Source organism: Mirounga angustirostris, unplaced genomic scaffold, assembly GCF_029215605.1.
Source record: "Mirounga angustirostris isolate CCGP_5_RB_7025 unplaced genomic scaffold, mMirAng1.0.hap1 SCAF_13, whole genome shotgun sequence".
NCBI lineage: Eukaryota > Metazoa > Chordata > Mammalia > Carnivora > Phocidae > Mirounga > Mirounga angustirostris.
Genome location: NW_026991721.1, coordinates 37,281,692 through 37,296,350, shown reverse-complemented (window position 1 = coordinate 37,296,350; position 14,659 = coordinate 37,281,692). Strand labels below are relative to the sequence as shown.

General features: G+C 47.4%; 1 protein-coding gene across 8 annotated transcripts in view; it reads left to right on the top strand.

Moving 5' to 3' along the window:
* NAV2 (neuron navigator 2) overlaps nt 1-14,659 on the top strand; it is a 393,377-nt gene that overhangs the window by 232,941 nt on the left and 145,777 nt on the right. For all 8 annotated transcript variants that reach the window (XR_010406923.1, XM_045894013.3, XM_064576736.1 and 5 more), the window contains 2 exons: nt 601-709; nt 2,602-2,991. Coding sequence is in view for 7 of the 8 variants with exons in the window: in XM_045894013.3 (XP_045749969.2) it covers nt 601-709; nt 2,602-2,991 (499 nt within the window). In the remaining variant the exon portion in view is untranslated. The remainder of the gene's footprint in view (nt 1-600; nt 710-2,601; nt 2,992-14,659) is intronic.

Below are 14,659 nucleotides of genomic sequence, written 5' to 3'. Positions count from 1 at the left end.
GAGGTCGGTACTGTCACTATCCTCATTTTAATACTCTGGAATCTGAAGGCTAGAGTGGGTCAGCGCCTTCCCCCCAATCCCATAGCCAATGAGTTAGAGGAACCAGAATTTGAGATGTCACAGTAAATCTAACAGAATGAGGCAGACCTCACTCTGTAGAAGTATTTGTGATTAATAAGTAAAGATCGGTTAGCCACTGTGCAAGTCCCATTTATGAAGTAGGGCTGGTAGAGAGCAGCGTGTTATCACCAGTGGATGAGAAGATACAGTGCCTCACCTGCTTTTGCGTGGGCAGAAGATGATTCGCGGGGAGTGCTCAGACCTAACTTGTGTGTGTCTTTGTTGGAGACCATTTGAAAATGTATTTACCCCTCAGACTAGGTGCCTTGCTTCTCCTACAAGCTAGAGTTTACCTGTTTCAGGAGGGACCTGGAGGGTAAAGAAAGACTTCTCTCCTTGGATTTAACAACTTCCTTTGGGCTTACATCCATCCATTTGTTCTCAAATCCTTAAGCGCCCCTGGTGAGCGTGGAACATGGTGTGTTTCACGGAGCTCCCGGTCAATCAGAGAATTAAAAGTCTTAACCTTCATCTTTCCAGGGGAAGACCCCGAGGCTCGGCGACTGCGGACCGTGAAGAACATCGCCGACCTGCGGCAGAATTTGGAGGAGACCATGTCTAGTTTACGGGGGACTCAGGTCACACACAGGTATCTGCCGTGTGAATTTCTTCACCAAATTGCAGCAACTTGATTTTCATGCAGCTTCTCCTGTGTGTGTTCATGCCAATGCAAAGCGACTTGGCTAATAATGGAATAAATAACTTCGCTCCCCAAATGTGCTGGAACTCACAGGGAGGGCCATGCGATGTGCAGAAGAGAAATATAAGGAGTGAAAATGAGTGTAGACTGGTTCCTCCCCAAAGCAGATGGTTGCTAAATCCATTCAACAGAAGATGTTGTGGACCAGTTCCATTTAGATTTCGCTTTACTTGCATTTTCCAAGCCTGTATTGTGCTCTGAAAATGAGCAGGTGAACTATATTTGACCTGTGTGATAAAGTGAATAACTTGAATTCCTACCCAGTCTTCTGATACACAACACTCTGTAATGTTGTTAGTCATGCCCATGTATAAAACACGTAAGGAAATATTTATAAAAACTTATGATCATGTTTAAACTATGAGTTAGTTGGATGAAATCTAGGATTACATTGGAAACATTCATCAGGTTGTTTTCATTGTTGAGCAAGAAGTTGAAGAGGATGCAACCCTCAGACACGCCATTAGTGGATTTTGGCAGAACCAAGCTTTAAGGTTTATGCTGGGCTTTGATAATGAAGACAGAGTCCTAGTTACCCCAGTGAACTCCCAAGGAGTCTCCTGTTCTCTGATTTCAGTCTCTTTGATAAATGAATAGAACAAGGAGACAGTAGGGCTTCCCCATTCCTGGCGGCTTTGGCAGATTGGGGTGAAGCACTCTGGGTTCTATCTTAAATAAGACAGGGGCCTGATCCTTAGAGGTCCCCAGTATGAGGATAGTAAGGCTGTTTCTAGGATCGAAGGGAAACAATAAAGCAGTTGAGGCACCAAATTGGTTCTTCCAGAGGACAGTCAACTTAGGGGGTGGTAGTGGGGTGCCCCCCCACCAAACCTTCAGCTGTGTAATAGCATGGAGCCAGCTGCTAGGCCCTGGGACTCTGTGATCAAGTATGAAACATCCTCTTTCCACCCTGATCACCGACACTGACTCGCTGGGGGACATGACTGTTCAGTGGCTTTCTTGGTGTGGGCTAGGATGGTCATGATGACATCAGGGAGCCCTTCGATGGCTTTTCTGCAGGAAAGAGCCTCTCTGCTTAGTCGGAACACCCCAGTGTGCTCTGCGGAGATACACTAACCAGCTTGCTTGGGCCACAACAACTGCAGGGCCAGAAAGAGTGGACGCAGGAGTCTTTCCAATGGCCAGGGATGAGCTCAGTTGCCTGGCAGGTTCAGATCCTTGTAATTTAGTTTATTCTGGACCTCAAGCCTGGGTATATACTACTCTCAGCCTTTTGCCCCCCAAAGTTTAGCTGTCTTTTGGAGAAAATGTGGGAGAAGCAAAAGTGTTGGGGAAAGAGGGCTCTCCCCACCTGCTTGGTCTCATGGGAGCTGAGCATGTGACAGGTGACATTGGGAGCTCCGGAGCAGAAAGGGGAGCTGTGACACAGTGTGCGAGAAGGTGTGTACCTGCGGGTACGTTACGCCCCCTCGTTATCATTTCGGCATTTCCTCTTTCCTTTCTTGGGTTGGAAAAAAGATGCTAAAAGTTAAAATCATTTAACGAGAGGAATTGGTAGTGGGTATCCTATACCATGTTTTAGGGAGAAAGTCTCTTCCGGGCTTTCCAGAGTGTTCTATACTCTGCAGCTCCGTCTTCTCATTTCTCACAGAGGAAACACGCCGTGTGGCACATCAGTGGCTATTATTTGATCCTATTTTGTATATAGGAAATATTTCATAATCCTAAAAAAAATATTTAAAGAACATAACATATAAACTGCAAAGGGATACTAAGCACATGAGGGTCTGTCTAAGCCAAGGCTGGTTTTATGTTTTCAGCACATTGGAAACCACATTTGACAGCAACGTCACCACGGAGATAAGCGGGCGCAGTATCCTCAGCTTGAGCGGCAGACCCACTCCCCTGTCCTGGAGACTCGGCCAGTCCAGCCCTCGGCTTCAAGCGGGAGATGCCCCCTCTATGGGCAACGGGTACCCCCCTCGAGCCAATGCCAGCCGGTTCATCAACACCGAGTCGGGCCGCTACGTGTACTCTGCCCCTCTGCGGAGGCAGCTCGCCTCCAGGGGAAACAGCGTGTGCCACGTGGACATCTCAGACAAGGCAGGAGACGAGATGGACCTGGAAGGCATCAGCATGGATGCCCCCGGCTACATGAGTGATGGGGATGTTCTGAGCAAGAACATCCGGACGGATGACATCACCAGCGGGTGAGTACCTGGGGCTTCTCTCTCTTCGAAGAACGGGAGGCAGCTTGGCAGCCGGTGTCTCTCTCGTAGGGCTTTGTTTAAGTTCTCTGATGGAGATCAAACTGTCTAGTTCACCTTCTGCTCTGTCAAAGGCTGTGTGGTGTGCAGGGGCACCTTCTGGGCTGAGAGTCACCAGACGTGGGCTGCAGTCCAGACTTAGCCAGGAACTTGCTGGGAGGTCTAGAAGGCTCCAGCAGCGGCCAGAGCGACAGCTGGTAACAAACCTATTGTGTTGGTCCTTTAAACCGAGCCTTGCACTTAAGATGGAATCCAGACTCTTCAGCCTGCGCTCCCTGGTCCTATCGGATTTGGCCCTCACCTTCCTCTCCCAGCTCCTCGTTCTCCACCCGCCTTGCTTCCTCGGCTGTGGCTGCCCCTTTTCTTCCTCAGTCTCATTAAGCTCTTCACTACCTCCCGGGCTGTGCACTGTCAGCCTCCATTCTGATCTTTCTGGTCTTTGATCTCGGCATGGCTGGTTCTTCCTTGTTGCTCCACTGGCCTCTCCTTGGAGGAGCCCTCCTTGACCATTCAGCTTGAAGTAGTTATGTGGCCTGCCCCATGCCCTCGTCCTCTCCATCATCGTCTTAGGCTCCTTTGAAAGCTTATTACTATTTGAAATTATCCTGATGATGTGTTTATATTTTATGGACTTCCGGCCCCCTCCTGCTTACCCCACAATAAGCACCACGAAGCAGGAACATTGGCTGGCTTGTTCGCCACCTTATCCCCAGTGCCCCCTAGGTACAGGGGCTTAGACATCGTGCTAAATAAATGAACATGTGCCTCGATAGATGAAGGAACAAACCCAGCCTCCCTGTGATCCATTTACTCACATGTGAAATTCGGGGGAGCGGTGGGATGGTGTCTAAGCCGCATTGCGGCTGTGTGTGGCGCGAGGCATGGCTGCCTGGTTTTAGCTGCACTTCCAGATCACAGTGTAAACAGAAGGTGCCTCTGTTTATTTCGCTTGCCTGAGACTTCTCCATCTGTTAGCCTCACTTGTACGGAAGTTCCCCCATGGTCTTTTCCTCCTCTCCCATGCTAGCAGACAAAATTGCAGATAATAGAAATCGGGCAGAATAATCATACTGCTCCTTTCCACGAACAGAGTGATCAGGACCCCCATGGGTGAGTCAGTACTTTCATAATTTTAATAATAGCTAATGTGCTCCCACTGTGTGCTGAGCGCTGGGCCAGGGCTTTATATGCATAACCTCGTTCTGTTCTCACAGCAAGCAGGTGATATCATAATTCCCATTTTATGGATGAGTAAACTGAGGCTCTGAAGGGTTAAATAACTTGCCCAAGGTCCCAAATGGCAAGTGATTAGGAGGCAGAGCCCAGGGTTCATGGCTTCAAAGCCAGAGCATCTTGCCCAATATTTTATTGCTTCTTAGCACTACACCATCTTGCCCAATATTTTATTGCTTCTTAGCACCAACTGCTGGAGTTTTTACACCATCTTGCCCAATATTTTATTGCTTCTTAGCACCAACTGCTGGAGTTTATTTCAAAATTACTTTTGCTTAGTTTTACCTGAGTAGGCATGTTCTTTTATTCAATGAAAACCTCAGCTATAAAGGTTCTTTGGCTTTCTGCCTGTCACTTTTAGAACCATCTTGGTGAGTGAAACTTTGGAAGACAAGAGCCACCAAACCCTTACAATGTAACAAATTTCTACTTTCCAGAATGGCTGGGAACGCTAATGGACTAGAAATGATCTGGGCAACTGAGAGCATCATTTTGTGTTTCTGGTTTTCCATAAGCACAAAAAATAGTCACACCTATTACTAAGATTAAATTGCCTTTTTATTTATTTAGAAGACTTTTGGTATCCAGCATGGCCTCAAGATTATTACCAGCCATTCCCACTGTAATATGCTACCAAAATATTTTTGAGTTACTTTGAGATTTTTTTTTATCTTATAATACTTAATTTTACTGTCAAGTCAGTCTTAATCCTCAATAGGTGGTCAGTGTCTGATCTTGATGCAGTATTGACCATTTCCACAAGGTGGAGACATTGAAACACCATCCACTGAACCTTAGTGATGTCCCTGTGAGACATTCGCAGTTTTTTTTCTTTTAGCTCTTAAGCCATAACCTTTATCCCTGTGAAACAGCACAAATGTTTACATTCCAGTTCCTGCTTCGGGAAGCTTACACTTTGAGCAAGTGAGATACACTCGGAGCAAGTGTAGATAAAAGTGCGGAAATGTAAGCAAACCACCCAATTATTGAAACTGGAGAACTCTGGTCTGCTTTTTCTTCCCCATTTCTTTTAATGTAGAACTTTACCTTCAAAATGAGGAGGGGGGAGTCGAAATGGCCTCGAATGCTCCTTTTAGTTGTAACACTCTGGAACACGAGTTAAGTAGGACTCCACTGTATGGAAATGCGTGTGAGTTTCTGCTCGGGGCCACGTTACCAGTTTGCCTTCATATGCTGAGTTCAGGGCAGCTTTCACGTCCTTTGTACTCACTCCTTTTTCCTCTTACACACATGACAACATGTAGGTATTGAAGGACTGGGCTCTTGCTCTGTGCTTCAGTATCTGCTAAATAAGTCATTTCGCTGAAACCATTGATGTGGTAGAAAACAGACTGAGATATCAGGCGGTGCTGGAGCCCTGCTCTGCCCCTTGCAAGCTCTGTGACATTAGGTCCATCACTTCACTCCCTTAAGCCTTACAGCACTGCAATTACTATGGTCTTTAACCTTCGACAATTAGATATTTCTCTTTGAGGTTGTATCTGATTAATGGCAAATATCTGATGAAGACAGAGTTTCAGACAAGGTCTAGATGTCTTATCAACCTCAAACATCCAGACACTTGGAAACAGTGAGATGATTCAAGTTTTCATCCAAATGCTTATTTGGCTTAGTGGGAACAGCCTTGATGTATGAGTAATATGTAAATCCCTTTGAGTACTCTTTAAGGAGAGTTTTTGTGAAAGTTTACAGTGAGTTTATTTAGAATGCCTGACATGGAAGTTAAGTTCTGGTTTCTGAAAGCCTGTGACTTTTTTTTTTTTTTTAATGACACACTGTACCCCAGCTTGGTATACAGCAGCTGTTTTTTGCTGTCTCTAGTTCATTGTCTCCACTGGCTATGTGCGCACGTGCACCTGTGTGCATCATTCAGTTCTCCCTAAGGTGCGCCTGAAATTACCTTATTTCCATTGAGTTTTGCTAAGAACCTAGTAACAAATGCCTTTTGTCTTTTGGAGTGTGTATTAAACTTTTCCATTGCACTTAGTAGGTACTAGGCATGTCTAAGTACTTTACAAGTTGTTGCCGGACCTTACCACTTCCTTTTATTAGACTGATAAATTGGGCTTTGGCTGTCCTTAATGGAAAAGAAATGAAAATAACAGACGAAGATGTCTCTTGCTAAGTTTTGATCTGTGAAGTCAATCCGTTTACTGATCTTCTAAAAATTCAAAGTGCCATATGGTATAGAATAAAATTAAAGGGACAGACTTAGCATCCATATGTTTGGAAAGATGATTTATTTCTTTTCAAAGGAGGCACTGAGTTGTATCACGTTCCAAAGTATACATCCCTTCTTGGAAAAAAAAATGATCATTTAAATGTAACGTCAGAAATTTTTCCAAGAACTTTTGATGGCTTCCCATGTCTTGGGGGAACAGATCTCAACTGAACATGGGAGGCTCTTTATGGTCTTTTCATCAGCTGCCCTCCCTGCCCTAACCCTGGCCACATCCTACTTCACATGCCCCACATTTCCCACTGCTCTGGGCTACCTGCCATTCAGTACCATCTGACTGATCCAAAAAACAGACACCTCCTAAAAAATAATAATAAAAGAAATACCTCCTCTGTGATGCCCTCCTGAAGTCCCCAGCCCGAGTTATCTCTGTCCGTGTGTTTCTGGTGGCCTTGGTTCACACCCAACCTTACATGTGAACTTTTCACTTGGTGTGGGAAGTGTTTGAGAGAGGCTGGCTGGTGTTGAGGAGAGCAAACAGTCTTAAAAGGCAAACTGAGTTGAGATTTAATCCTGGCTCTGCCAAGTGAACTGGGACAAGTTCTTAACCTTTGGGACTTAGCAGTAGAACTTGAAAAGTGCTTGGCAGAGTCCAGGGTGCTCAAGAACTGTCATTCACTCTGTCTTCCATCAGAGGTGGAGCTCCTGGAAGGCATGATGTGCCCATTATTTTTCTAAACTCAGAGACCACAAGTAGGTATTGAATGACTCTTTGTGCATGGTCTGTTCTCCATGCCTACCCTCTCAGGACCTTGGGCTTATATAATTTGCTTTCTCCAGCTATGAAACTCAAGTTTCTATATGCAGAACTTGGAGAAAATCAGCTTCACCTCTGGTCTTTTTGGTGCGATGCATAGCTCCATCTAGTGGCCAATATAGGCTGGGACGCTGTGGTTTTGATTGCTTTTAATTCTGTTTTCTATTGGTTTAGGACTCAGGGCTGGTGTTATTCAGGGCTGAGGACGGGGCAAATGTAGCAGATGGTTTGTCTTTCAAATGTGGCTTGACCAGTAGTGTGGTAGGGGAGAGAAAGCAGGGATGTGAGTTAGGTAGTCTTCAGAGCTGGCCTCGCAATGGCTACGGTCTTCCCTGTTAGGTGTCGGGGATTTCTCCATCAACAGGTAGTGTACATGACTGGTGCCTACTGGAGGACTCAGTTCTTCAGAAGCAGAGGAACCCACCCCTGCCAAATTACTTGTAGCTCCGTAAGTCCATCAGAGCGTGTCCTAGCTCAGACTGCTCTAACAAAATACCATAGATGGGGGGACTTAAACCAGACATTTATTTCTCACCGTTCTGGGGGCTAGAAGTCCAAGAGCGGAGCGCCAGCCTGGCTGGGTTCTGGTGAGCACCCCCTTCCTGGCTTGCTATGTCCTCACATGGCAGACAGAAGAGGCTCTGGTATGTCTTCCTCTTATGAGGATGCTAATCCCATCATGGGGGTCCCGCCCTTTTCATGACCTCATTAAACCCACTTGTCTCCCAGAGGTCATCCAACATGTGAACCACATACAAACGTACGAATTGGCGGGGGTTAGGAAGACCAGCGTTTCATCTGTAACAGGTGTTTCATGCTCGCACACATCATTTGCATGTGCAACACCTGTGCTTAGATTGCTTTCTCCATCACTGCTGTCAGGTCACCTCCTCCCAGAAGCTTTCTGTGATTCCATCCAAGCAGAGGTGGTGATTCTTTCCTCTGGACTTGACTTACCCTTAATAGTGCTGACAGCACTACACTGGAATTATTATAAATAGGTGTGTGTGTATAAAATCAAACAAGGCACCCATACAGAATATTTTTTAGACAGTTTCAGTGTGTTCACTGTGAAGAAGGTACAGAGCCATACCTATTCCAAGCTCTTCAAGGTTAGAGTCAGATCTGTCTTAGATGTTCCCGTATCTTCATGGGCTGACACGACACCTATTCTGTAGTAAGTAGTCGGTAAATATTTGTTGAATGGATGCTACAACTGATCGTCAGCGAAGCAAGCCCAGTCACCTGCCCCTAAGTGAATGTGTGCTAAAGAGGGAAGCCCCTTGAGCTTAAGGCCCAGCCATGTAGTCTGTCCTCTCCTTGGCCTTGTCTTGTGCCGCCTGATTATCCCACAACTTTGACCACCTCTGTCACGGTGAGCCGGACGCTGACAGTACAGGAAAAGGGAGACCGCCCAGAACATGAAGGCCATGTGCCATGGGGGTCGTGGAGACGGAGGTACCCCTGTTCTTCTCTTCCTTCCTCATTGACCATCGTGGGCAGATGGGGGGAGATCCTTCTCACCAGGTCAGTGTAGATCACAGCAGATAGCACCATGGGTCAAAAAGGTGGCAGCAGGAGCGTGAGGCCCTTGCTTATCTGGTAAATGTTTCTCATGGCCTCTCCAGGCCAGACCTGAAGTGACCTTGCAGGGCTGTTGTTCCTGGCAAACTGGTAGGAGGGGAAGCCGAACTACTCCTTATAGCCAAAAGGCGCCCTGGGGCCAAGATAAATGATTTTAAGTGGGGCTGTCCTCAAAGGCCCTGGGTCATGGCGGGGTGTGGCAGGCACCTCTGGGATGTGAAAAGGATGGACTCTCGTTTCTCCAGTTTGGTCCCTCTGCCATGATCTTGCTTCGTAAGGCTCTTAGAAGGCTTGGGAAGACCAGGTTGCCGGTCAGCCACTGGGCAGGTCCTGCTGGCGTTAGAAGGGTCACACTGTCTTGGAAACGTAAAGACTCAGCTCTGTGGGCAGATCAATCTTTAAGGCCCTGGGCAAGTCAGTAGCCCCCAGTGCACTGCCATCTTAATGCGCATGGACGCACCTATATACACAAAGAGCTCCAGCCTGAAGCCACAAGCCCCAGAGGAGCCCTGTGGGCTATTGATGGAGCTGGGCCAGGTCCTATTGTAGGGGTCTTTCCATTCCTCTCTGCTTCCTTCAGCATTTCCTCGCTGACAGGTTTGTTTGTTTTGTTTTTTTTTTTTATGGTATATGAATTCACAGAAACCATAAATACTTTTCCCTGTCTGATACTTTCCCTGGTGTTAAATATCCCAGGCAAGTCCAGTGACCCTTGTTTTCATAAGAAGCTCTCTTTAGAGTTTTCATAAGAAGCTCTCTTTAGAGTAAGCGAACACAGAGTGTGGTGCGGGGGGGCAGGATTAATTTCCCCAAGTGTTACAGAACAAGTGACAGTTTTCCCCGCGTGGTTGTGAGGTCATCTGACAGGGGCCATTTGACAGATTGATGGCTCTGGCTACCAATATCAGATGTCGCTGATGGCAGGGGAGGCATCCGCTGTGTACTTCTTCTGTGCGCCTTCGACACCCTTGATTTACTGAGTGTAGGAAATCCATCAGCCCTTATCGGCAGCTGGGTAGGCAGTTTTATCGAGAAGAAAGAACAGTCAAGGTGACAACAGGCTAAAAGTGGAGAAATTCCCCAGCATTCCCAAGCCTACTTCAACCACTGTGGGTGACGATAGATTGAGCGGGCAGAGACCAGGATTACAGAAAGATTTACTGGGAACAGCTCCATGCAATGACGTGTGGTCCAACTTTGGCAAGGGCAGCCTAGACTGCCACTCATAACTCATAGCAAATGTTGACCTGGTAATTTATGGGGAAGAGAGGGAAAAGGGGTGTCTTGTCTTCTCAAGAAACCAAGCCCTGACTTCTTGAGAATTTCCTAGCTTGCTTTGGGATTTGAATCTCTTCCAACTTCCCCCACTTCCCTACCTCCAGCTTCCCGCAGGGAAGGAGAGGGAAAAGGGAACAAAAATGGGTGCTTTGGGAGGAGAAAGCCCAACCTCAGACCTCTTGAAGGGTCCTTGGAGGGGCTCTGACCACCTGCTCTCTCCACAGGTCCCAGAGCTTCCCAAAGCATGGGCTCTCATGGAGTTGGAAACTGGAAAGCCCCCATTGGCCTGCTTTCTGAGGAGGCTCTGGGTAAAAGGCAGTAAAATTCCATTTGAATGTGTTTATTGAGTTTATTCTGTATTAGAGACTATGCTAAAGGCACTGAGGTCAAGAAAAATGAACAAGACCCAGTCCCATAGATCCTACCATCATGGAGGGAAGCTCATGGCACAGGGAAATGCAGAGGTCATTAGACGGAGAGCCCTGGAGAGCAGTGGGGAAGCAGGGGGTCCTGTGGGGACCGCTAATGGAGAATACAGAGTAGCCTGTGAGGTAGGGGCAGCAGGCAGAGTGTGGGCGGTGGAGTCCCGCCTGGATTCCGTAGCTGGCTCCACCGCTTGTCAATGTGTGTCCTTGAGCAGCTTGTTCGTTTCCCCGTGCCCCTCCCATAGCGGTGTCGTGGGGCTTCCCTGAGATGGCACACCGGCACCCAGAGGACGTTCACCACCACAGCGCCTAGCACCTGCAGCACCTTCTGGACATGTGAGCTGGGTCTTGTAAGATAAACAAGCAGCCAGGGCGCCTGGGTGGCTCAGTCGTTAAGCGTCTGCCTTCGGCTCAGGTCATGATCCCAGGGTCCTGGGATCGAGTCCCGCATCGGGCTCCCTGCTCGGCGGGAAGCCTGCTTCTCCCTCTCCCACTCCCCCTGCTTGTGTTCCCTCTCTGGCTATCTCTCTCTCTGTCAAATAAATAAATAAAATCTTTAAAAACAACAAAAAAAAAGATAAGCAGCCAGACCAAGGTCAAGAGCAAGGGCATGATGACATATGGGCATGGGTATGTTTTTATGATGGATTGGAGATTGAAGACAGGAAGGGGTGGGCTCCGGTCAGAAGCTGTGAGAGTCCACAGAGAGCAGTGACAGGGCTCTGGGTAAGTCCAGACAATCACAAGGGTCAGAGAGACTTCACATTGAACTCAGCCTGCCCTGGGGGCTAGTGGGGCAAAGGGCATAAAGGCGCCAGGACAACTTCCAGGTTTGGCTGGGAAAGAGTTGACGTTTGTCCTCAGCACCCTCCATCCCAGATTTCCCTCTTACATGTGGGCACCCACCCAGGGCCCTCACGTTGCATCAGCCTCCAAGCCAGCTCCAAAACAGGGCTGGCTGAGTGTTTAAGCAGATAATGTGGCAGCCTACATAATGCTCCTCTGGGGACTTTAGGAAAATGCCAGCCCCACAGCCTTCCAATCCTTGCCCTGAGATAGCTCAGGGCCCAGTGGGGGAGAGTGCCCTGTTGGTCAGCACTTAATTCTAACCCAAGGCAAGTGGTGATCAGTGTTAGCATTGAGAAGCGAAATGTGAGGGCTCCCAAGTTGGATCTGAGAATAGAGCAGGTCCTATAGGAGTCTTTTATGCTCTCACTTTATCCGCCTGGGAAGCCAGCTTTTCTCATCTGCAAATGAGAATCATCATGCCCCAGAGCTGCCATGGATTGAACGAGGTAAGGCATGAAGAATGCTGGTAGGGTGTCTGGGCATTGTGGATCCTTCCAGATCGTCCTCTTAGTAGCGATGCTACTGCTAAGGTTCAGTGGGATATGATGTACATACAATACCTAGTTCAGGTGCAGGGTGAAAGTGTTCACTGTGTTTCATTCTCTTCCACCCTTATGCATCCTCAAACCCCAGGGAGACGTCTCATGATTCATGGGGTTTGGGGCGAGACCATAATTGATATTCACATGGGAAATGTGAATACCCCTAAACACTCCAGCCGACAACCAGTGTGCCAGGTGAGAGCACCCTGCTGAGATGAATCAGGCCGAGCAAGGCACTCCTTCCTTTCCTTCCCACTATCTGGACTGTCTGCTGTCTCGTCAGAACAGACTTCCCGCCCTTCGCAAGGCTCTTCGTTCGTAAGCAGCATCAACAAAACACGCAGCGGCATATTTAGGTATTACTCAGATTGACCCCAGGTGTTTAACCAAGGGAACTTCTGCCTCGGACACTTTATTCAGCACTAAGGAGAGACTGTTTTCTCAAGCTGACAAATATTTAGCAAGTGCCCCCTCCCTGAGTTGTGCTCTGGGGTAGACCAGCAAGATTTGTTCTCAGGGCTGGACCATTGGGTACTCCATATTTGGGGGACTCACTTTTGATCCTTGTAGGTCCTTCTCAGGGTAAACCTAGGACCCATGAGCTCACATTCACCGAGGGGTACTTACACATACAAGAAAAATGTATTCCAACTCTGTAGCTCTCAGAAGATGCCAGGGAATAGAGCTAACATGTAGAGCACTCTTTGAATTGCTGAGTCTTATGTATTCCCCAAACTCGGGCTTTATATGATATTTTCCTTTTACTATTAAGGAAAACGAAGACCCGAGAGGATCTTGTTACTTAATTGTTTTAAGCCCATGGAAGAGATGGAAAAGATGGCCTAATATCTTGTCATTTCTTTCCCTTTGTGTGCTGGAATTTCAGTGTGACTTTGGCATCTTTGTTGCTTTGCTATAGTTGGATATTTGGTCCTGCACCTTCAGGACCCCCCTCTTTGCTGTACCCTGAATGGAGAGCAGCCAGGAGTCACAGATAGACCCAAAGGTCCCCTCGGTTTCCTGTTAGGCTTTTATGTGGCTCTCATTTAGAAAACCCAGTCCATGTTTATTTTTATCTTAAAGCATATAGATCACTGAAAATACCCTTCCCAGTTCGTTTTCCAGGGCCAGCAGCTACAGAGTGGCTCAATAGATTTATGATGGTGAGGTTGGAGAAGACGAAGTTCGAGTTGAGGTGAATATGAAAAGAAACATTTGGATGAGAGTTTGGGAGTATTTTGGCCCTGAGACAGTAAGCCCATGTTGAAAGACTCAAAAAAAACGGGGGGGGGCGGGGGGCGGCATATGTGCCTTTACTCAGATCAAGATAAGGAACTGACATTTCCTTGGGAATTCGAGATCCTCTCATCCCGCTCCTCTGGAGGCATGGTATGATGGAAGAAACTTCAGACTTTGGACTCGGAGGACCTGATTTCATACTCTTTGCTTGCCAGCTGTGTGACCTCGGAGGTTTGCTTCCTTTCCTGAGCCTCTTGCCATGTGTTAGATAGTAGCCTACTTTTTAGGTATGTGGTGGGAAAGAAAAAGAGAGAGTGTGTGTGTAAAGTGTTGGACACACAGAATGGGAGTTCCCTTTAGCCTTCTCAGACTAGCTGCATTTATTTGCCTTACTCGTTTTTTTTCCCTACTAAGAATATTCACTAAGATGATCTCCTGCCGTTTCTTATTCTTGAGTGCAGTGATCACATTTCTGCTCGCTGTGTCGGAGTTGATCTCTGTATTAGTGTTCTCCAGAAGAAAAGTTGATGTGGCAGTTCAAGTCCCAAGGCAGCCTAGAGGCAGAAATTCCTCCTCCTTGCGGAATATCAGCCTTTATTTCTCTTTATTTCTCTTTTTTTCAACTGCGCGGATGAGGTGTACCGCCATTATGGAGGGTAATCTGCTTTATTGGAAGTCTACTGCCTTCCATGTTCATCCTCCTCTAAAAAGTACCTTCACAGCAACGTCTAGTCTAGTGTTTGCCCCAATATCTGGTATCATGGCCCAGCCAGGCTGACATATAAATTAACCATCACAGTCTGCAAGCAGGCCTTGTAGGATCAGTGGGAGTGAGTCATCTGGGGGCAGGAGGCAGCTACCTGTGGCCCAGAGACAAAGAGCAACACATCAGCTTATAGAAACATCTGTGAGGACTCAAGGCTAATGCGTCCTGCCTGGGATATGACCACAAATCAAGGTTGCATGCCTTGGAAGGATCCGAGCATCCCTTCTAGACTCCCCAGGGTCCTGATAAGAAACCTCCCTGAGAAATGGAGGGTTTGACCTTTTCTCTTAATCCTCCAATAACTTCGGGGTGAGACTGATGCCCTGGCACGAACACTTCTGGGCTAGAGGGCTGATGATTTTTGAGACCCCAAACTGAAATAAGATTCCAAGTCTAAGGAGAGGCTCAAGTCTGTCTCCAGAGTCTTCCAGCTACAAATCAAGCCTGCATTCACTTCTTGATCTTGGGACAAGTGGGAGAAGGGCATCTGTGGTCTCTGCCGTGTCACATGGTCCAGATCCCCGTTCCCAGAGCGTGGAGCTTGGAACCACCCAGTCATCTGTTTTGAAATGAAAAATCTCACGTACTTGAGCAGCGAAGTTTAAAGGGCAAAGTCAACTCAAGTTGTCAGAAACAGGACAGAATAAATGTGGTGTTGGCTCTGCAGAGAAGGGGGCA